This window comes from Pelobates fuscus, chromosome 8, assembly GCF_036172605.1.
Source record: "Pelobates fuscus isolate aPelFus1 chromosome 8, aPelFus1.pri, whole genome shotgun sequence".
In the NCBI taxonomy this organism is placed as follows: Eukaryota; Metazoa; Chordata; class Amphibia; order Anura; family Pelobatidae; genus Pelobates; species Pelobates fuscus.
This window is the reverse complement of record NC_086324.1, coordinates 18768538-18793232: the sequence shown is the minus strand read 5'-3', so window position 1 is coordinate 18793232 and position 24695 is coordinate 18768538. Positions and strand designations below refer to the sequence as shown.

Sequence of the window (24695 nt, the reverse complement as noted above, 5' to 3'; positions counted from 1 at the left end):
GACTATATTTATAAGAAGAAAAACTACCACAACAAGAGGACATAGTCTTAAATTAGAGGGACAAAGGTTTAAAAATAATATCAGGAAGTATTACTTTACTGAGAGGGTAGTGGATGCATGGAATAGCCTTCCAGCTGAAGTGGTAGAGGTTAACACAGTGAGGGAGTTTAAGCATGCGTGGGATAGGCATAAGGCTTTCCTAGCTATAAGATAAGGCCAGGGACTAATGAAAGTATTTAGAGAATTGGGCAGACTAGATGGGCCGAATGGTTCTTATCGGACGTCACATTCTATGTTTCTCTAGCAAAGATTTGACTAACGATGCCTTGGAAATTTCTCTCATTGAAGTTTTCTTGTCCAAACAAAGGTTGGAAACCAGTGGTTTGGGCTGGGCACGTTTTCTGCAATCTGCTTCAAACACTTGGCTGTACGTACCTGTTTTTCGATTAAGCCACTCACTCTCTGCAGCATTCCCTCGCACGTGAATTCGTAGGGTAGGTATGGTTCATTCTGCAAAGAGAGAAAAACACGTAACTTCATTAGTCACACCAAGAAACATTTTGCAGAGAAACCGCTCACTCAGTGAGCTTAATAAATATTTTACTAAGGGTACTTAACCTTTTGCTGTTAGAGGTATGGGAGGTGAATATTTATTATTCCTGAATAAGCATCACAGCTACACCAAAGGATTGCAACTCCGTTTATACTGTGCTCCCAGAGAGAAACCGCAGACCCACAAAACTAATTGACTAAATAGAATAGGAGACAGTGGGCAGATTCCTTATGCGGGTGAGTGGGCAGATTCTCACTGTCTCACAGTAAATGGGATAAAGGCCAGTTTAAATAAGCAGATTCCCAGGATCTAATCGCGCATGGGAAAATAGAAATGAACACGTGGAATGACCAGATTCCTAGGTAATTACAGTAAATGTGAAGAATCTCAGGGAGTGTCCCAGGATGAATGGGAAAAATATTAGAATGTAGGCAGAATGAATCCCAATGCAAGGCTGGCTCCATAATCTACAAAGATTTCTCAATATTTGATGCTCTCTGTTGTACATTGTTTCTTAAGTGTTGCTATTTCCATCATCAATACAGATCACTACATCTTGGTAAGAAGGAGTGTCTAAGTGGAGAGGTTTTCAAACTGCTCAGTTATGAAACAACAATGAGACACTAATGTCTCAAGATCCTCTGTACTTTATAAAATCTTGGAATTCTTCTAACATTTACTCCCTGTATTTTGAAACCAGGAGTGACTCTCTCTGCCATGCTGAGTATGTAGTAAAACTTCATGACAGTGCTCAGTGGCCATACAACTCTTTAAACTATGTTTTAGAAATCAGTTAAAGAGACACTGTAGCATGAGGGATACAAATCTCTATTCCGAACGCTATAATTAGTTAGTAGAAATTAATTTAGAATTTCTTATCTCCTGCTATGTTACTAGCTTGCTAGACCCTGCAGAAGCCTATTCTATACACCAGAACTGCTTTATTAAGCTAAAGTTGTATTGAGACTATGGTGTCCCTTTACCATTGATTTATCGGTTTGTTACTGAATTCTGATGTTCATCTTCTGCACGTAAAGCGTTATTAGGGTGTTCGGTAATGAAATCCTGACACCATTCACTTTTTTTGTTGTATTTAAAATAATAAAATGCTTAAAAGTTAAAACAGTTGAGCACAATGTGCAGTTTACATCTTTATGCCCTGTGAGAGTGCACCATCATGCATTTTTGAAAACAAAGTCATCTTTAGAGAAAACCAAACTTTCATTCACATGCCTAAAACCAACCCACGAGAAAGTACCCCCCTCCCATCACTCCAACACAGCAACACACAGAATGCAACAGCAACACATTTAAAAAAGAATGACTGAAACCAACATGGCTAACCTTCTGACTTAAAATTGCTTTCACAGCTTTCTCAACTTCTTCGTGGTTGTTGATATCAACAGTCCAGACGTACGGTTTACCGATGTAGACTTCGGCGTACGGATGCTGTGATGTAAGCTGCGGGAAAGGACCATTTTAATTATGAATACCATAACATTTTACGAACTTTCAAGATAGTACTTTTGGGAAAGTAAAAAAAAAAAAAAAAAAAAAATATTAATGGGATAAATGGACAAAAATGTTTTTGTTTTTTTTAGAAAAAAAATTAAAGTTGAAAAATAAAAATATATATATTGATACGTTTTGAGAAAAAGTCATTTTGACTATCATTAAAAAACACATTATACTAAAGACTTGTCATACTAGTTTTTCTATACTGCATGTTGACCTTTAAATAATCAGGAAAACAACTTCTAAGTCCCCTGAACTTATCAACACAGATATATTATATTTGTTTCTGTTGTCCGATGGATATGGATAGTGGCTGGAAGAACTGACCTCTCGCAGAGTTGGTTTGCCTTTAAAGAATTCTGTGTTCCTGCTACTCTTCGGTGGGTTGAATTTGGGGTTCAAGAAAGCACAGCCATTGGCAATAGCTTCCAGGGGAGCGGGTCCTTCATATGGAAATCCCAGACCTACAAAGAGCTGCAAAATAAAAATAAACAGAAGGATACCTTTATTTAAATAAAGAGTTCACATGACCGCAAACACTCCAAATATTGGCTTAAACAAAAGGAACCTTTTATCCTTTCAGGCCATATTAATCTCTGCAATTTTCTACAAGTCTTTATACGGCTGTTTTTCATGATACGGAGCTCACAGGAAAAATCAGTTTCTAGTGAGCATCATTTAAAAGATGAGTTTTAGGAACGCTTAACGAAGAAAGCAAAATTACACAGGTTTAAAAAAACCACCATTTAAGGCAAACTCTATGGCAGCGATATAGAATATTAGTTACTATAGGTGCTGTGGACTACATTTATCATGATCCTCAACCAGGAGCCTATTTCAATAAATATGATAAATAAAGGAGATAAATCCACCCACTAGCATATTACTGATCTGTTTGGCATTTCATGAATAAAAGTCTTTGTAAATCCAGTGTCCGTTCTAGTAGATTTCAAATATTTGATAAACAAAAAGCGAACACAAAACTTTCAGTGTTTCTGTGGTAAAAGGCAGAGCAAAGTGGAATAAATGAAAACATTTTTTTTTAGGACTGAGCCAAACTAAGGAGTAGTAAGTTTAATGAGCAAATTTGTGTGGAGCAATCGCCAATGGCAGTTTCTCCACTTTAAAATTTGTCCCCAAACTGTCACAATTTATCATTTTAAAAGGCAAAATCCCCAAATAAAAACTAGTGCTTCCACTCTATGAGAGTTCTCTCCTGATGTCAAACAGCTACAAACAAAAAATAGATTGTCAAGAAGGGTAAGATCTAAACAGATTATTTCTGGGTTCTGACCTTCGTTAAGTAATAGTCAGGGCAGTTTTATATTTTAGGTTATATTCATCACCTTTAGAAAAGACCACCTGAGTTACTATCAAATTAATTTAGATAGATAGATTAAATTAATATTTACACTTTAAATGCGTCTTATATAATGTGGCCTTAAAACGTGCCCATAACAAGCACCGTGACTCGCTCGGTAAACACAGTCAAGAAATGTGCCACGTTGGAGGGATTAATAGTATTGGCCGTTGTATTGTGGGAGACATGACCACAATTTGATTGACATTGTTGTAGTTGAAGCTGATTTAACATCAGTTTAACCTTGCTTGTTTGCATACAGTGTATTATGGCTTGATCTTGGTGTGATACATTGTGTGCATAGTGTGTATTAAATTGCTTACATTTAACATGTTATATTGTTTTTTTCTGGGTGTGTGGGGCAAGATTACATTAAAAAAATAAACATTACAACAAGCGCACTGCCTTTCTCACATTAGATCACTACAGTACAAGTGTAAAGTGCACATAAAGAATTTAGACAAATAACAGGACTTACTTTAGTTTCTCGGAGAAGAAATTGCAGGTCCCGTCCGCTGAGGATGCCATGGTTCTTAACATAATTCGGCATATGGACTGTCCCCTTCTCATGCACAGTGCCGTGAACCTCCATGTAGGTGTGTATTTTATCCAAATACCCACTCTTGTCCTGGAACAGCGATAAACATAATTTAAGAAGTAGTCGGAAGTTCATTGCACAGATTATAAGAAACATGTATACTTGTTTACAGTCTTTCATTTTTATATGTCCACTAGGTAAAAATTTTAAGAAAAAAATAACTTTGTGCAATGGAAACATGACCACACAAGTAAACAAGAAGGTAGATGTGTGTTAAAGAGACACTAATGTTACCAAGACTCCATATCAATAAAGTGTAGTGTTCCAGTCCTTTTTTAAATTGTAATTTTACATTGCGGGGTTAAGTTCACCTCTAGTGGGTATCATACTGACAGCCACTAGAGGTGCTTCTGTTCCATTGACGGAGTAAAAGGAACGCTATCGTATTCCTTTAATATTTGGCTGGAGTGATCATACATTGATTGCTCACGTCGTACAATGATGGGCTTCTACAGCTGAGATTTCACAGTATTTGTTTTTGCCCAATTGCTGTCAAATTGCCATTAGCCCTTTCAATCATCTGTGATTCTGCATAAAATGCCTTATTATGATGGCAGAGGTGGTTGTCTTTCCAAGCTACTTTAATATGGTTTGACAAAAAACAGGATCTACACCCATTCAGACCTCCCACCATAAACACTACAATAAGCATATGTTGTTATTGTGCATTGAGTGTCCCTTTTATCAATTTAGGCACACATGACATTAAACAAGGCAAATGTTTTGTTTATTTATGAATTTAGAAGTGCATCAGAATGAGAAAGGTTTCTGTGCAGCTTTCTCTCCCATCACAAGCCATCTGAGAATGAATGGTTGTATATGTCTGCTCAGCAGTAGAGGCGAACTTATTGAGCCACATTTAGTGAAGCAGCATGGGTTGGGGGAAAACATATGAAAGAAACAGTCTGCATTAGTAATACTCCTGGTAATATTTGATGCATGATCAAACAAAATCACTCAAAGTGGAATTTTAATATTTTATGATTTTCGGATCACTCCGTCAGTGGAATTGTAAGGAGAGAAAAAAAACGCAATCTTAAAATCTCCACTTTGATGTGTTGGACTGCATATACCAAATGATAGGAATCTCTTGTTTTTCTTTTTTAAAGGGTGCAAAATCTCTAAGCCAAAAATTGTATATATTTTTTTTAGCCCAGAATTGGTTATAAAATCCTTACCACCCTTTATACGGAAACCTAATCTGAAGACTGCAGCAAGTGCATTGTTCAATTTATCAGCAAATTAAGTCACACTCTTATATAGCCATTATTATTAATCAGAATAAATAATCACACAAAACAGATTTCTATAGATCGAGCCAAAATACGTTAATGCATGAAAAGGAAGCTGGTGGCTGTGGAATAAAGAATTCTATTGAGTGAAAATGACGGCAATTTTACATGCAACAATTCTGAAATAAACTGGCAGCTTCTAAAAAAAAAAAAAAAAAAAAACACAACTATAGAAAACTGTTTTTTGGCATAAAAAGCTGTGTGGAAATTCATGTGAGTGAACATAAATCTGTAAATCCATGATACGTAATCAATACCAACAAAGATAATTACTCTGGTGGGTCCACCCCCTAAATGATGAAAGCAAAAAATCCAAGTAGTATCAATATCAATTCCATTGGTTACAATGAATATGTGTAATCCATATAGATGATGTTATATATATAAAAAAAAAAAAAAAATGATACAAAAAAAATAACATAGAAAAAATGGCTGAAAAGGTTGGATCTCACCCCTCTCTATGATAAATCAGTCCTGATCTAGTGAGTGAGTCCATAGGAGATGGCCACTGGAGATAGTAGCTGGTGATTGGATGATCGCTGTAATCCGGCAGCAATACTGGGCTCAGGCAAAGGTGCAGGTGACCATAGGGCTGTAGGCTATGGGGAGCGCGCTCGTGAACACATTGTCCTTTCGAAGTCCCTTGGTGGTACCGAGACACACATACATTCACTAGATAAAATAAATTAGGTCCAGGCACTCAGGATTGCTGCAGGATGGCAGGTTTATTGGAACAAAAAGTGCAGCGTTTCGGCCTACACAGAGGCCTTTATCTGTGTAGGCAGAAACGTTGCACTTTTTTTTTTTTTTTTCTTCAATAAACCTGCCTTCCTGCATCAATACTGAGTGCCAGGACCTAATTTAATTTATTCTACTAAACTGGGTTTTGCCAACCCTGGCCCTAATAAGCACCTGGATTCCTAAGTGTGAGTGCGGTATCCTCAGTTTGAGAATTACACATACATTCACTGACAGACACACACTGTGAGTGTGTCTGTCAGTGAGTGTATGTGCCTGTCAGTGAGTGTGTGTGTATTTGAGAGTGCGTGCCTGTCAGTGGGTGTGACAGTGTGCGTTTGTCCGTAAAACTGCATGTTCGTCTTAAACAGGTAGGGGCGGGGCAAATTTAGATTGTGGGTGCGCAAGTTTCGTCATGCCTTAGTCATTGCAGCACAAATCCAAAATACACCACTGCTCCATGCCGGTGGTTGCTTAGGGTTTGTGCAGAAATGATACAGATTCACTATTAAGTTACACAATTTAGTACATAATAGAATTGGAAGGAACTTCTCCAATTTAGCTGTTCTGCAGCACTGCTCGGTGATCATAACTTATAGTTTAATGAGGTTATATTAAATGTTCCTGTAAAAACAACTACCGGTATTTAAGGGGGAAAAAACCCAAAAAACAACACATGGAAAATGGACCGGTACCAGACAAAATAAAAAATGACCCACGCCTGAAAATAGATTTGGATCATCAGCTGCTGAATTACTGGACTACTTCGCCATAATCTTCCACAACCAATTTGCTGTCCATAGCTGTCAGAGGATAGGGGGAGCTGCAGTCCAATGCCAACCTCCTATTCCTGGTATAAGCACTGCACTCCATTTTAGTGTTTTTCTTTTCATATCCCTTCAGACAGGACAGCAACGTTCTGAGCTCATCATTCAGATTTCATTAATCACACTGTGATTTCAGCAAGTCTTAATACGATGGCAGTGGAAGCCAGCAAGTTTCTGGCAGTAATAGTACACTGACTGTACAAAGCGTTTCGCGCTGGGAAGCAGTTAACGCCAAATCCAGAATCATTCCAGATGTCATAAATATGAAATGGCTTGCTATAAAAATCTAAACTGTAGTAAGTGCACAGACTTTAAATGAAGAAAGGATATATTTTTATTGGTTAATGAAGGAGACGCCAGTAGTTGTGATTCATAACCTCAGAGATCGGCTAGCCAGAAAAAAAACCCCAAAAAACATAAAAGACGACAAAGGACATCTTATTCCAAAGGGATACCAGTGCACCACATTGATGAACCACGCAGCCTAACAGCTGTGGATATCTTTGCCCATGCCGCTCAGTCAAGTCATGTCACAATGAACCACTTAATAGCCACTATATCACTGGTTGATACTTTAACTGTTAAAGATGTCCCGAACAGTTCGCCGGGAACTGTTCGCCGGCGAACATAGCGTGTTCGCAGTTGCTGCGGCGGGCGAACATATGCAATGTTCGGACCGCCCCCTATTCGTCATCATTGAGTAAACTTTGAACCTGTACCTCACAGTCAGCAGACACATTCCAGCCAATCAGCAGCAGACCCTCCCTCCCAGACCCTCCCACCTCCATGACGAATAGGGGGCGGACCGAACATCGCATATGTTCGCCCGCCGCGGCGACCGCGAACACGCTATGTTCGCCGGCAAACAGTTCGGGACATCTCTACTGTTAATACATTATACCGTCACCAAAAATGTTATTGACACTATTATAAAGCACACTATATCATTACCATAAAAAGATGATATATTGCAGTTGTCCCCCCTCCAAATAATAAATAGACCTGTAGTCTGTGAGGGCATGGCAGTACCCCATTCCTTGTGAAATGTGTTGGCTCTGGAGAATAAATCCCTAGACCTGTTTAGCTGTTGGCATCATATGACTGAGCAGTCCATTTCTTATCGGTTTTCAAAACTCAAAAAGCCACGGACGAGTGAAAACGTAGCCCTGGCAAGTACAAATCAACCCGTGATGGGTACGCCATGGCGCACACAGGCTTGACGTGGCAAGTAACGTTTAAGGTCTGGCTAGTAGTGTAGAACATACTGCTCAGCTAATAGACTTTGGGTGGCAAAATGGTGAAATATCCACCTGCCCTTCTGAAAAACTGTCCAATCTTCTGATTGACGTTACATATAAAATGACAATAACAAGGTCTGAAGAAAATGAATTTAAGCGGATTGTAATACTGTTATTACAAATTACATTACAATGAAAAGTGACAGATCTACTTTAAATCTTATCTCAAAATTAAAAAACAAACATACAAAAAAAAACAATATGAAGAAGTGTCATAATAATAACGTACCATGACAATTCAAGCAAATGACAAATTGAAGCATATTAAATGACAGTAAGGTCACGCAAGGTTTATAAGAGTCATTTAATGACACCAGCATTTTCAAACATTCTTTTGTCTATCTTCTGTCTGTCTTCAGGGGATTCTATTAAATAGATATTCTATTAATTGGGTAAAACGGAATACCAGGCTTTTAAAATCAATAGTAAATAACAGTGTCAATAAGAGTAATATGCCACAACTCAGATCTAGGTCACCTTGGCACAAAGCAAGGGCCAGCAGTTTAACGAGGACCATATGTGCAAGCTCTTAAAGCTCTGTTTAAAGAAAGAAAATAATACATACAGACTGGATCAAACTGGTAGCTCAATTGGCAAAAGATATGTGTAGCTGCTTAAAACCTTGGCTTAAATATTTGTCCACCTTTGTCACAAATGGAAAAACACATCAAAAAACCTAACAAACCTTCTGACAATATGAGAAGTAATTATACGCTAGAAGATAACTAGATCTGTACAAGGTTTAAATGCCGACCCGTAGTTCTTGCCAATAAGCAGACTTTAAAACCTCAGGAAACTGGGCACTACTGAAATACTGGAAAAGTTTCAAAAATGAGATGCTCTGACTCTAATCCATTTTTAGAAAATTATTAAATCCTAAAATGATAAAAATTCATAGGAAAAAAAAAGTACTTCATATTTTATTTTATTTTAAATGTCACGGTGAAAGCGTCAATAAAATAAATGTGTCGTAAGACGTGGTATTTTACAGAACATACAATTAAAATTTTATTATTTGATTTATTTATCAGCCTGTACTGAATTGGTAAGAACACTGCACGTTTAAAACCAAAATTCCCTGAAGTTCATCTATATTGACTTAAATCTGTATTTCCATAATCAATTCGACACAATTCCCAGTGAATAAACCCGACTGTGACCATAAAACATGCTAGCAAACACTTGCATCCAATTGCATGAATACATCCATATGCTCCCACAATGCAAAGCATGACAAAGTGCCACTAAGGTATGAAGCGCGTTGGCACCATCTGTCTGTGCTACCCTCCGTGCAAATACCCCAATCAAGCAAAACTTTAAGACATTTTAAAGCTAGCACGAGCTGGAAACATTTTGTCTTTATATGTTCATACTGCATGTGTAATCACGCTCAAAATCCTGAAATGTGTAAATTTCTAGTGATGCCCAAACATTAACTTATTGAAACTCAGGACTCTCCTGCTGGATTTGGGCCTGTTGATAGGTATTCTTAGTGAGCCAAAGAATACTCTGTCCACCTGAAAGGTGCCAGGGGCCATACAGTGTTCACTAAGATATGAGGAGGGTCCCTCAAGGCTCAAAAAGAGGGACATTCAACCTTAATTCTGAAAAAACATCATGTGAGTTTTAGTTCCCCAACAGGTGCAGTTCTACGATTGTGTCCCTCCCAATAACATCCAACGACTGCAACTGAAATGTCTGCTTTCATAGAGTCTAAAGCTATAAGGGCTGGTTACGCACAATATAAAAGGAATTATCACTCTGATTTCAATTTATGAGATTGATACTGAATTTCTAAAAAAAATAAAAAAAACACAACAACAAAAACATCCTGTCCCCTGCAGCACAGATCACATATGTTTACTTAATTAAATTTTTTGTGGTCCGTGTTTCTGGTTTATTACATAATATCTTTTGAAGATTTCAAAAACAGGTCTACAATTTTAGCAGCTGTTCCTTCTTTACTTTAATACCATAATTATTTTAATGTAACGTTTTCTATCTGTAAGTACAGATGGGAGTTATAAAATTATAAAAAACGTTAAACAGTTATAGGAACCGTGATGGGAGAAGCAGAGGGATTTTGCTTTCTTCTTGTGAATCCATGTGAAGAGCATAAAATTTGTGACGCACTGGGGAAAATATTCGATCTTTTAAATGCAATGAGGTGTCCAGGTGCAATTAGATTACAATCCACTGTGAATTTTGGTCTGAAAAGGGATGAGTATCAAGTTTGGAGTACTTGTGATAAATCAATGAAATGAATGTTATTGATTAGATTGGTGTTTCACACACATTTTCTGATGACAAGAGATGAGCTACATATCCCATAAAAGCCTGCTACCTTAATAATAAATAATAATAATAACAATAATAAATAACGTAACAGCTATGATTGGCTGCCTGTTATCTTCGAGTGTGTAACAGTATTTTCATGTTAATAACTCATGAGAAAAAGTTGGGGGGAAAAATAGATTATTACTGGTATTTATATAGCGCCAGCATATTCCGTAGCGCTTTACAATATTATCAAAGGAGGAGATTTGACAATAAATGAGGCATTACAAAAACTTACAGGAACAATAGATTGAAGAGGGCCCTGCTCAAATGAGCTTACAGTCTATATAGGAAGTGGGGTGTAAAACACAACAGGACAGGAGGTAGCAATCAAACAAGGTGGAGTGAAGCAGAGCTGGAGGAGAGAATAGAGTGTTGCCCTTTATGAGAGAGCAAGGGACAGGTGTGTAAGGTAGAGGTTACTCTGGGAGGCCATAAGCTTTCCTAAAGAGATGGGTTTTGAGGCACTTTTTAAATGATTGTAGACTAGGGGAGAGTCTGATGGCGGTAGGCAGGCTGTTCCAAAGCAAAGGTGCAACCCGCGAGAAGTCCTGCAAGCATGAGTTGGCCATACAGGTGCCCGTAACCTTCCCCAGCAGAGAGGGGAAGGTCACGGGCAGAGCGACGAGACCGAGAAGGGGCATACCTATGGATCAGTGAAGAGATACAAGAGGGGCAAGAATTGGTTAGTGCTTTATAGGTATGGGTTAGCACTTTGAATTGACTCCTATAGGAAACAGGAAGCCAATGTAAGGACTAAGAGAGGGGAGAGGTGTGAGAGGACCGACTAGAGAGGAAAATCAGTCTGGCTGCAGCATTCATTACAGAGTGTAGCAATACAACTTGTGAGAATACCTTTTAGAAGAGGGTTACAGTAATCCATGCAAGAGATTACTAGAGCATGGACAAGCTCCTTGGTAGCATCTTGTGTAAGGAAGGGGCGGATGTGGGCTATGTTTTTAAGGTGGACTCTATAGGATTTGGTAACATCAGTTGTCTGTTTGATGTTACAATTTAGAGAATCACAACTAAAGCAGTTCAGCTGGCTGATGTTCTTCATGTGTGAAGAGTGTGTTCTCCTTTTTTCATTTTTTCATTTTACAAAAAGTGCAGATTTCAATGGCTGTTAATCAGGCGACAGGTCCTGCTACTTCCTGGTTGTATAACTCAGTGTAGCTTAGCTCAAGATGCAGCAATTGCTCAGAGCACCTGCCTTGCAAAGACTTCTCATTGAGCTGCATTGGGAGTCTGTGATTGGACAGTAATGGAAAGTCTGGGCGGGGTTAAAGGATGAGGGCTTGCAGCTTTTTTTAAGAGATCTGCAGCTTTTCAAAGCTGTTTTAGATATATCCCCAATAAAGGACATGCATGCATGTTTTCATTGGGGGTATATCTACTAATTTAACTTTGTTTGGGCAGTGGAGTGTGTCATAAAAACAGCTTGTTACATTTAAATTAAAACCAACTTTATGTTCGAAAATCACTTAGAAACATCACAAATTTCTTATTTTAATCACAAAACACACAAATATTAATAATAAGTGTCTAAAAAGGCCCTTAAAATATGTACCTATATTTAATGTGTGAAGTTAAAAAATTGTGTGTATATTACTTTAAAGTGCAACCTTGCAGAGAAACAAGCAAACCAAAACATTGTGCAATCAAATACTCCAGTAAGGAGTTAACGCATTGTGCCAACAAATACAATCGGCAAAAAAATCATGTGCAAAAGAACATAGATTTAACAACCCCAAAAATATTAAATGCAGCAACCAAGAGAACAAAGTCGATATATCTTACCAAAATACAAAATAAAAAAAGAAAAAAAAATGGCGCACAACCAGATAATAGATAAATAACAAATAGCTTGGATTGCACCTTTAAAAATAAACACTAAAACATCTAGCGCTGAGCATCTGTACAGATGGGAAACCTTTTGGTATTCACCTCCGTGTGTCAGAGTCCACTCTCACTTTAGCAATCCCTACAAGGTCCTAGTGATCGGTGGCTCCACCAGCCATGTACGTTAAGAAACACAAACTGGTGATGCCTTTGAAACTTTTATTTTCTCCAATAGAGATAAAAACGGTATAATAAAGAAGCAGGTAAAGGCCTGTGGAGTTTAATGGGACACTATAGCACCCAGACCACTTCAGCTCATAGAAGTGGTCTGGGTGCAATGTCCCAGGTCACTTAACCCCGCAAGAGCAACATCGGCACTGGAATCAAGTAAGTGATTTTTAACCCCTTCTGCACCATGAGGGGAGTAGCTGTGAAGGAGGGGGGCACTTTAGAGGGCTATTGTGCCAGAAAAATAACTTTGTTGTTAAAGGGATACTATAAGTGCCAGCAATTCAAAGCCCCCCCAGGTGATAAAGAAAAGGGTTAAAAACCCGTGTCATGAGGAGGGGGGCGCTAACGCGAATGCACTGCAAATGCCATGTGCATAATACACCTCCACATAGGAAAGCAATGAAACATCCAGCATCAGTTACCGGATCAAACGTGTCGGAAGCACCTCCAGTGGCAGCCACTGTGGGCAGACTTCGATCTGCAGTTTTACATTGCAGCATTAAGTGCAATAGGGACACTGCATCTTCTAGATCACTTCAATGAGGCACTCCCTTTAGAGTTGTTTCAAAGTTTTTAGATACACAGTAACAGCATGTTCTTTCTTTCTGAGAGAGGATTGCCTAGGGGAGACTACATGCTGCACTTTGTATCTAATAGCATTAAAAAGGACTTTTTAGCACCTAAACTCCACAGGCTTTTTACCGGTTTGTTTATTTTAGTTTTTATCTCTGTTGGAGAAAATAAAAGTTTAAAGGCATCACCAGTTTGAGTTTATTACCGTACAATCCTGGCACATTCACCGATCACTATGACCTTGATCCCTCCGGGACTGCTAGACTGCTAAAGTGAGTGGCACTCCATGCACTCAGACACAGAGCTTTCTTACTAGTGTTCCCACTGTACAGATTATCCACTTACTTTGTAATGTCAATATTCTTTTTTTTGCTGTTTGCTCTTAATGGGACTCTCTGCAGAGCAAAAATAAAAAAAAGTTCTATAAAAGATGTTAAAAAAAGAATCAACGCGACTCAGACATTCCGTGATCAAGTTTATTAGACCACTCTTGGCGATTGTACTTTAAGAGATAATAGAATCAGTTTAAGGGCTGCACAGTTTTCACAGGAAAACTTAAATAAAACGGACAAGCTCCTTGCAAAATTCTCATGGTTAGGTGAATGGGGAAAGGGGGGAGGAGGGAGAGACGCAACCCATTAAAAAAAACGAAAAAAATAAATAAAAATTAATGTTATATACATTAAAATTTTGCAGTGAGTTCATTGCTAGGAGGCAAAAGAGACTGCAAGTTTAATCTCTGCATTTGTTCTATAGAGGATCAAATAAAGAGTTTTGTTTACAAAGCAAACTTTACTTTGAAGCACTTCATTTTATATTTGCCAGAATAATCCTCTGAGCAATTGCAAAAGCTTTACGATCCGATTACAATGTGCCGTTATACGTACATGATGTTTTGACGATGAAACCAAACAAAAACAGCATTATCAGATAACAGTGAGCAATGGTAGCTACTATTTCACTAGATTTCTTTATTGTTCTGCTTAAAAAGAACAAACGCGGTTTCTGAAATTGAACTCCAGGCAGTGAGAATGCTGGTTTCTGTCAAATCTTGACCGAGCAGCATTTTTTGGCAGATATTGCGATACATAATCTAATTTTATTTATTTATTATTGCTATTTATAAAGCGCCAACAGATTCCGCAGCGCTGTACAATTAGTTGTGAAACGTACAATATACACAGACAAATAAAAGAGGTAAGAGAGCCCTGCCCGTAAGCCGATATCTAGCCATTGGAGCTCTTTTATACAAAGTGCTTGGCTAGATGGCCCGTGAGCTTACAATCTAAAGGATACCATGGGGATTTGAGACAAGAGGTAGCAGGGGAAGTTTGGAGGTGATGGCTGAACGAGTTAACAAGATGTTAGGGGAATGAAGAGGTAATTGGGTGAGAATCTCAAACAGCTGGAGGAGCATGCTATATATTTAGGGGGAGCCTGGGTGGGCGGGAGGAGGGGAGGGTGGGTGGGTGGGTGGGTGGCTGGGAAGTGGGGAGAAAAAAATGCAGTCTTCCACTGAGTTGAGTGAGGTCTGAGAGTGGTAGGTGTTTCACTGCAGGATGGAAAATGCAGTCTTTCACTGAGTTGAGTGAGGCCTGAGAGTGGTAGGTGTTTCACTGCAGGATGGAAAATGCAGTCTTTCACTGAGTTGAGTGAGGCTATAATCTAATAGCACAGCCATTGTGCCACACGTATTTACATCACTCAGCAGGGAAACCGTTCAATCGGACTTTAAAATACACCCAAAATAAATACACATAGGATTCAAGGACGAGCCTTGTTTGATTTTGATTTGCTTTAGATTTTAATGTCTTGGATCAAATTGTATAGAATAAGGTGATTCTTTCATAATAAATGAATATGGATGTAAAGCTAGACTAGTCAAAATCTATCCTTCAACTGTTGAACTACAAGTCCCATGATGCTTTGAAAGTCTTAAGATAACATATTGTGAACGACAACCAACTTTTAGTCTTGATAAATTGATAATCCGGTAGAGATGAAGATTCGTTTAACCAAGCAGACGTGGTCTGGAGTTTAGGAATAGGATAGAGATTGGTGAAGGAACCCATTCTATATCCACATTATCTAGGAGGGTAGAAGGGCAAAGTGTAAACCCTACCATTTGGAAATAACTTATCTTAACTCGGTCCCAGATTAAGGGTTAATAATCTGATCTCTTGTTTTTAAACCTGCTGAAACAGGTCACTGGGTTAATGTACGGACTATGGAGCCTGTTTAAATGCTACTTTAGCAGAAGGTGGTTTCGAATAGTGTCATATTTTGGTACTTAAAGGGTTAAAGTAACCCCGGTCGTAATACTGAACGCAAATTTGGCATATTAACAATTACCATGTCAAGTCCAAGAAAAGCAAATAAAATAGGAAATTAATTCCTGGTTCACACATTGTTCAAAAACCATAAAACACACAAATGCACTGACATGCTCCCGGAGTGTGCACAAAAAGTCAGGTCAGCTCAATTAACAGACCATAAAATTAGAGAAATACCTAACAATCTCATCTCGCAGCCGATCCCTAAACACAGAGCATCTCGCAGCCGATCCCTAAACACAGAGCATCTCGCAGCCGATCCCTAAACACAGAGCATCTCGCAGCCGATCCCTAAACACAGAGCATCTCGCAGCCGATCCCTAAACACAGAGCATCTTGCAGCCGATCCCTGAACACAGAGCATCTCACAACCGATCCCTGAACACAGAGCATCTCACAACCGATCCGTGAATACCAACAGAGCATCTCACAGCCCATCCCTGAATACATATACAGAGCATCTCATAGCTGATGCATAAACACAGAGCATTCACAGTGAGCAGGTTCATTAATACCAACAAAGAAATTAATGCCAATCAAGAGCTAATCTGAATATACTACATAGCATCTCACTGCATAGCACTGAATGTCAATGCAGAGCATCTCATCGCATAGCACTGAATGTCAATGCAGAGCATCTCACTGCATAGCACTGAATGTCAATGCAGAGCATCTCATCGCATAGCACTGAATGTCAATGCAGAGCATCTCACCGCATAGCACTGAATGTCAATGCAGAGCATCTCACTGCCCAGCACTGAATGTCAATGCAGAGCATCTCACTGCACAGCACTGAATGTCAATGCAGAGCATCTCACTGCACAGCACTGAATGTCAATGCAGAGCATCTCACCGCACAGCACTGAATGTCAATGCAGAGCATCTCACCGCATAGCACTGAATGTCAATGCAGAGCATCTCACCGCATAGCACTGAATTTCAATGCAGAGCATCTCACTGCATAGCACTGAATGTCAATGCAGAGCATCTCATCGCATAGCACTGAATGTCAATGCAGAGCATCTCACCGCATAGCACTGAATGTCAATGCAGAGCATCTCACTGCCCAGCACTGAATGTCAATGCAGAGCATCTCACTGCACAGCACTGAATGTCAATGCAGAGCATCTCACTGCACAGCACTGAATGTCAATGCAGAGCATCTCACTGCACAGCACTGAATGTCAATGCAGAGCATCTCACCGCATAGCACTGAATGTCAATGCAGAGCATCTCACCGCATAGCACTGAATGTCAATGCAGAGCATCTCACCGCATAGCACTGAATGTCAATGCAGAGCATCTCACTGCCCAGCACTGAATGTCAATGCAGAGCATCTCAAAGGTCACTGCAATGCTACACGCCACACCTTATGTGAATGCAAAACATCAGAGCTCACCGCATAGCACTGAATGTCAATGCAGAGCATCTCACTGCACAGCACTGAATGTCAATGCAGAGCATCTTTCTGCAATCTCAGAGTAATATCTCACAGATCAGATCATAGCCCAGAAAGTTCATACAGAGCATCTCACAGCTTTCTGCAGAGCATCTCACAGCTTTCTGCAGAGCATCTCACAGCTTGCTGCAGAGCATCTCACAGCTTGCTGCAGAGCATCTCACAGCTTGCTGCAGAGCATCTCACAGCTTGCTGCAGAGCATCTTACAGATCAGTGCATAGCCCAGAATATTCATGCAGAGCATCTCACAGCTTGCTGCAGAGCATCTCACAGCTTTCTGCAGAGCATCTCACAGCTTGCTGCAGAGCATCTCACAGCTTTCTGCAGAGCATCTCACAGCTTGCTGCAGAGCATCTCACAGCTTGCTGCAGAGCATCTCACAGCTTGCTGCAGAGCATCTTACAGATCAGTGCATAGCCCAGAATATTCATGCAGAGCATCTCACAGCTTGCTGCAGAGCATCTCACAGCTTGCTGCAGAGCATCTCACAGCTTGCTGCAGAGCATCTCACAGCTTGCTGCAGAGCATCTCACAGCTTGCTGCAGAGCATCTCACAGCTTGCTGCAGAGCATCTCACAGCTTGCTGCAGAGCATCTCACAGCTTGCTGCAGAGCATCTCACAGCTTGCTGCAGAGCATCTCACAGCTTGCTGCAGAGCATCTCACTGATCAGTGCATAGACCAGAATATTCATGCAGAGCATCTCACAGCTTGCTGCAGAGCATCTCACAGCTTTCTGCAGAGCATCTCACAGCTTGCTGCAGAGCATCTCACAGCTTGCTGCAGAGCATCTTACAGATCAGTGCATAGCCCAGAATATTCATGCAGAGCATCTCACAGCTTGCTGCAGAGCATCTCACAGCTTGCTGCAGAGCATCTCACAGCTTGCTGCAGAGCATCTCACAGCTTGCTGCAGAGCATCTCACAGCTTGCTGCAGAGCATCTCACAGATCAGTGCATAGCCCAGAAAGTTCATACAAAGCATCTCACAGCTTGCTGCAGAGCAACTCACTGATCAGTGCATAGCCCAGAAAGTTCATACAGAGCATCTCACAGCTTGCTGCAGAGCATCTTACAGATCAGTGCATAGCCCAGAATATTCATACAGAGCATCTCACAGCTTGCTGCAGAGTATCTCACAGCTTGCTGTCCTTAATGTTATTGCAATGTGTTGCACAGCCGTGGGTATGAAGGCAGAGCATCTCAAGGCACGTGGCACAGACTAGGTGTTAATTCATATGCCACGACATGAATTCTGAGTAGCTGGGGTCTTGAAGGAGTTAACATAACATGTCTCAAGGTATTAAGTAGTTTGCAATGCCAGGTAAACCAGCCTTGCAGCTATTTTATTTTTTTTAGCTGTTGCTGCGTTTTGGCCCTGGATTTACATCATAACAGGTTATGACTCAGACAAACAATGAGGGAAAAGAACAATTTCTGTGATAATACAGGTTTTTGTGCACCCGCTATAATTAATCAGTGAGTAATAGTACTCTGCCAGCATTGTGAAACCTGTCATCCAGACTGGACGGACCTCGTGGAGATGGTGAATCTATTTGCTGCGTACAGGAGGAGTGAATGAAAAAACAGGTCCACGTCCATAGTACCTATATTGGCTGTCTGACAATAATCCAATTAATTCCCTGATGGGCTGTGTAATCTCATCTCCTGCTTACTGACAAACACCCTATATTAGACAGAGAATATTGTTTATACCATAAGACATATACAAGATATAGACACCAAGACACACACACTTACAAAGTGATGTAAAAACCAATTCACAATCCTGCTCTAGAATGCAATGTCTGTCGTGAGATCCTGTACCTGGATCATCAGCACTGACACTAGCTACATTCACAGTATCGGTGTGGATCATGCAGTCAGGAACATTGCTGATTAAACTGGGGCATTCATACAGCAGAAAGGGGTCGCTAAAAAATAAACAGTGGGCTAAGGGGAGTGTAAAGTGTAAAGATGAGGAGGAAAGGAAATATAACTTGAGGGCAAACAGGGGGAATAAAAGTTAAAAGGGGGAATTACTGTGAAAAGAGACAATACAATGAGGGTGGAATGAGGACTTGCTAAAGAAGGGGTACGCAGGAATGGGACATCTAAAAAATATGGTGGGTAAAATAAGGAAGAATTTGTTGTGGAAAAAGAAAATTTGGCCTTGAACTTAAAGAAAATAAAAGAGTAATTAAACATTTCGGACAGGAGAAGGAAAAATGAGAGGTTTTAATTTCAGATGCTCTAGAACTGAAACATGCGTCCTGTAATAGACTTGCTCTGTAATCAGGCCAGTACAGTATAGAGTCCTTAGAACCTTTCAGGAGAGCTTTGATGCAAACATTGGGTGCTGCGTGTAATGCAGAAATACATTTTCTACTTTGAGATTTTCCTCAAAATACGAATTAAAAGTGAACTACAGAAAAATGCTTAAAGCTTGGAGTCTCGCAGAGCTGCGGCTCAGCTTGAAGGGAACTGACAAAACAGCCGAAAAAAATGAAATTAAAGGTGACACAACAAGGACTTGTGTTGGAGACCTTTACCGGAATCACAATCCTAACAGCAAGAGTAGAAAGGGAAAAAACATCAAAACAAAGTTTCCTTATCTCTTATATTCAACATACAGGTGTTCTCTGAAAAAAAATAAAAAAAAGTAGAAATCCACACCGCTACATGTACCGTTATCCTGGAACGGAGAGCATCCATATTGCTAATATTATAAACTTTTAGACAATCAGGCAAAGATCAAAAATAACCAAAGGAGGATGGAAGAACTATGTAGAAGAATTTACATATGAAACGTCACTGAACTTCCTATGAACTGTCACATATTGCATTTTCAGTATCAGGAATGGCTTGTATAGATTTTGTCCAAGCCAGCAAGAGCCCTATATAAACACTTAAATTAATAGGTAGTCACTCATATCCATGTTTAAAGCCAAACGGAGCGCAGATTTAATTCTAAGAGTTGTTTTATCCTGATTGGGTGGGTGAATTTAGCAATTTGTGTTATTACTGTAGGTTGGTGACCGTTAAATAGAGGAGTCTGTAGTGGAAATCTCTTTACCAGGCTGAACAAAAAGGAAAAATAGTATGAAAGGACCATCAGTAGCCACCTTGGGGTATCAGGGCTCTTTCCTATTAGTACAAAAATCATCTAGATTGAAAAAAGAACAACACAATTTATGCGGTGGCAAACTGGGATCACATGTCAAATCCCAATTATCTGCAGAGCATTAAAGAGTGACCCACATATTTCAGGGATAGCACCCCTTCCTCATTGCAAATGCAATGGAACAAGCACATCATATTAATCAGCGTGCAGGTGGTAGTCCACCACGAGTCATTTCCTGTCGAGTGATTGCCTTCTCTAGCACAAGGGAGACCTACAGGGTACTGTGACAACTCTAAGGTTGGGGTTCTTTAATTGGTCTTTGCAGACTGCTTATTGCATTTATCCCAACATCCATTATAGAATTAAATGATATTCAGGTACCTACCACAGGGTGATCTTGTCTTCCACACTTGAGAGTTTACCTATGGTTCTCTTTTCAACCTAAATTACTTTGTTAATCAATAAATGGGACATGCATCACTTGACTTTTTTTTTTTTTTTTTTTTTATAAACCAGCTAGCACATTTATACAAATATACAAACTAAAATAAAAGCAAGAAGGGTTTGAAATGTAGCTTATAAAAGTTTCTAAACTTACTACAAACTATCAACTATCTCAGTTTACTTTCTCTGGTACACCTGTGATTTCTGATATCTCTGATGTAGAGCGATTGCGGGAAATCTATCAATTCAGTAAAATTAAGCTATTCATACTTTTGGGACTGACTGAAGACACTGCAATATCAAACGTATATAAGAAAAAAACTATTTCCTTATTTGTCTCTCTGTACGGATAAAGTGTTGCGCACATTGAGTGTGTATTGACGAAGAACGGCTTTTTTTGGAAGCGAAGAAAACCAACAGGATATAATTACATATAACAATTCTTAAAATCTGCGTGGAACGCTGTTAAAAAAGCAGCAACAAAACATTTCACGGTGGCTGTTACATGAAACACATCAGGGACTCTCTAATGAGACACGTCAAGCACCACGTACCTTCCAGAAGTTGTCAACCTTTCCATAAACAAGTGATTGGTTCTGCCTTTTGATGTCATTCATGTGTCGGATGTCACTTGTATTTAGATGTTGCTCCACCACAAACCCCAGAAAGCTGTTATCAGGAGTGTGGGCTGCAAACGAGGGGAAAAATGGGATGTTGTGAATTCTAGGAGACTAAATATACATCATACAACACCTTTCAGATTGCGATGGGAAGTTGTAGAATGGCCATTGACCACTTATTACAGGTTTTATAAAATACAATGGCAATTTTGGATGCTAATAAATGGACTTTTATTTCTGTAAACATGGGAAAAACTCAACTTAAAAGTTGTTGGTACTGAAGTAAGATTAGATTTACCCAAACTATTTGTTCCAGTTTTTTAAAATCTGATTCACTCCACAAATCAGTTCACATTAGTTGGTACAATTTTCAATGATCAATATAAACCCAGTGGTAGTGAGCCGTATGTCACCGCGCTACAAAGCTACGATTCTCTTGATTCAAGCATCAACTGCAGGTCTAGTATCTGGATAGGTTACAATTTCTATCTGAACAAAACCAAGAGAATAATAACTTTGCGGGAAGGTCAATGGCATGTAGAAAAACACAAGCATATATATGTGAAACTCCTCTGCCCATAAGAGAGCCCATAATTATTTAAATTGTCAGCTAGTATTAATTTTAGACTGTCAGCACTCCGGGCAGGGTTTGTGCGACCTTGGCAGCGTAACAAAATTTCAAGGATAAACGGTTTTAGTTTTCCTCGCAACTTTTCTAACACGACGACAGAGAATATTTCCTACAAATATGTACCAGCTGGACTTTTAGCCTCACACCTGCCCTGCTCCATTAGAAATTCTGTCTTCTGATTAGCAGCTCTTTAAACCCCAGCCAGGTTCATATTGGGAAATATGATGTACTGGAGACATGCAATGGCTCTCATTAAGTGGGAGCTATCAGAAGCAGATTTAAAAGGAAGAAAACTCTTGAGCTGTTGTAAATATTATACGATATACACAAAATTTTTATGCTCCAGTGACTTCTCCTTCCTATTTGAAGAATACATGTCCTCCGTACGCCGTTATCACCTCTACTCAAACACCTTCTACTATATATATATATATATATATATATATATATATATATATACATACATACATACATACATACATACATACACACACACACATATATCTCTCTCACTGTTTCACTGTTTTGTAGATACATTACCAATGAAAACAAGCATGCATTTAAAGGAACACTATAGGGTCGGGAACACAAACGTGTATTCCTGATCCTTTTGTGTTAAAAACACTATTTAGGTTCCAGAATAGCTGTAAATTTTACCTTCTTACCATCCCCAATCCGCCTCCATGGCTAACATTGGTCAACATGGTCAACACTGTTGATCTAAGCCAATGCAATAGGAAAGCATTGGATGAGACCGTCAATTTCCGATGATCTCAGCCAAAGAGGTGGGTTGGGGCGGAGCCAAATGCCACACTGGCCAAACAGAGTTTCTTCATAGAGATGCATTGAATCAATGCATCTCTATGGTGAAAGTTCAGTGTCTCTTGAGTTTAGTTCCACTGACCTAAAGAACCAGGAAGTAACAAGACCTGTTTGTCTGCTTGACAGTCAGGGGGTGTAAAAAGGTTTATTTATAAAATTGACTATCTATATGGAAATCTGATATTTTATTATCTGAAATCAAACTAAAATGCTCCTGCACATATTCCTGTAAAATCTTTCTTTCATTACAAAACATTCACTGGTTTATGAGCCCCCCATCTCTTTTTTCTTAATCTCATTCCTTACAACCATACCATCCTACCCGTCCTCAGTAAGCCCTTAGCTATCTATATCCCGGTACTATACAAACCTGCATTCACTTATCCCCGACATACCCTCTACCATCTTGCCCTCAGTAATCCTATGGCTATAATGTTAACTTCCCATTCTACCTATTCCGATTCTAAACACCAGCCTTGCCACCATACCAGATCTCTAAACTCCTGGTTATCTTCTGCCATTTTGATTTTATTGCAAAATATGTGCTTTTATAAATGCATGCAAACCCCTGGCTATACCCCTACAGGTTTGGCTTCCTCTTTAAATTGTGTTTGTGGATTACAACTAAACACATTATATGCAAACAAGAGAAAGAAACCTCCCCTTCAAAACTTCTTCAACTATACATATAGCAGCTTTGTTCAGAAAAAAGTAAAGAGGGTTTTGCACTTTTTGAGCTGTATAAAAAAACAAATTTTCCATAAAGTTAATTACATTTATGGATTTACAATCCAGGTAAGAATGATCCTCTTCAGACTTGGTTAACATAACCACAGCATTAACGGGAAAACACCTCTCCCTCTGTCGAAGGGAAATTTGACACTAGGTGCCAGGTGTCTGAAGAAGAGAGGTAACTCCGAGACAACGAATCATATGAGCTGAAAGAGGATACCTATTCTCAATGAAACAAGGAGCTCGATATCGGACACACAAATTAATTCTGCAGTCCGGGAAAAAATATTTAAAACAAATGTTTTTAATTCTTTTAAGGGCAATATGGTCTACCTCTTTGTTATCCCAGGCCTGGAGGAAAGTCGTCCCTATATGGAAAACTGTCCTGTGTTTCTTTGGAGGTCCACCTCCAAGGACACAAGGGAAAAGTCCACCGGGAAGGGCAAGCACTTTCCAGAGCATTTCTGCACATGAGGGAATACATTCGGTCTATCTGCTCATAGGAATCCCTGCATGGCAGGCTGGTCGTCACCCTCATGTGTATGACCTCTTTCACAATGTGTATGTCAGTATGGCGTCACTGCCACAGCCCTAAACCTGCCCTGCATCACTGGCACTCTGACACCTTAGCCGGCTTTGTATCTCTCAAGTTTGGAATGCCTGTCACCCCGTAGATCTCTCTCTTTGTCAAAGGCATAATCCCACCATCTTCATTTTCAGAATGCAATGCACATTAATACTCTGCTTTTTGGATACCATGCTCATGCAGACTGACTTTCACAATAATTCTCAATATTTCATATGGGCAAAATGCAAGACCTTGGGTTTATTGTAAACAGTGGATGTAAGCATTAAAAAAACATTTTCTAGATCTGAAATTAAGTTAATAGAATTTGATAACCAGATTTTGTTTACACGTTACAGTGAGTTTGAAAGTATGTGAATTTTAATGCCCTGAAGTTCTGTGAGGCACAAACACTGCACACAGTGTTGCTGTGGGGCTCTGTGATACTTTACATCACAGTGTTTGAGTGTTTAAAAATAGCTTTATTGGTGTGGAGCTCTGTAAAACTCATAAACTGGACATTACTGGGAATTACATTTGTGGAGCTCTGTGATAGACAACACATACTGTGAGCTCCCATAAAGTAGCAATACAAGGATTTGCGTCACACAAAACTCAAACATATCTATACTTCCCTAGACTTTTAACATATGATTTTGTACCAAAATCTATATTACCAGCTACTTTGTCAGACTCTCTAAGGGGACCATGACCCCACTCCAGTAGATTTTGATGTAGGTAAAACAAGACAAAATAAATCTTCAAAAAGAATGTGTAAAACAATTTCTCTTGTCTTAACC

At 39.4% G+C, this 24695-nt stretch overlaps 1 protein-coding gene across 2 annotated transcripts in view; it reads right to left on the bottom strand.

Moving 5' to 3' along the window:
* MGAT5 (alpha-1,6-mannosylglycoprotein 6-beta-N-acetylglucosaminyltransferase) overlaps positions 1-24695 on the bottom strand; it is a 105094-nt gene that overhangs the window by 5400 nt on the left and 74999 nt on the right. For both annotated transcript variants that reach the window (XM_063429347.1, XM_063429346.1), the window contains exons 11-15: positions 21080-21213; positions 3907-4056; positions 2396-2542; positions 1898-2014; positions 436-510 (exon numbers count right to left, since the gene is read on the bottom strand). In XM_063429347.1, the coding sequence (XP_063285417.1) occupies positions 436-510; positions 1898-2014; positions 2396-2542; positions 3907-4056; positions 21080-21213 (623 nt within the window). The remainder of the gene's footprint in view (positions 1-435; positions 511-1897; positions 2015-2395; positions 2543-3906; positions 4057-21079; positions 21214-24695) is intronic.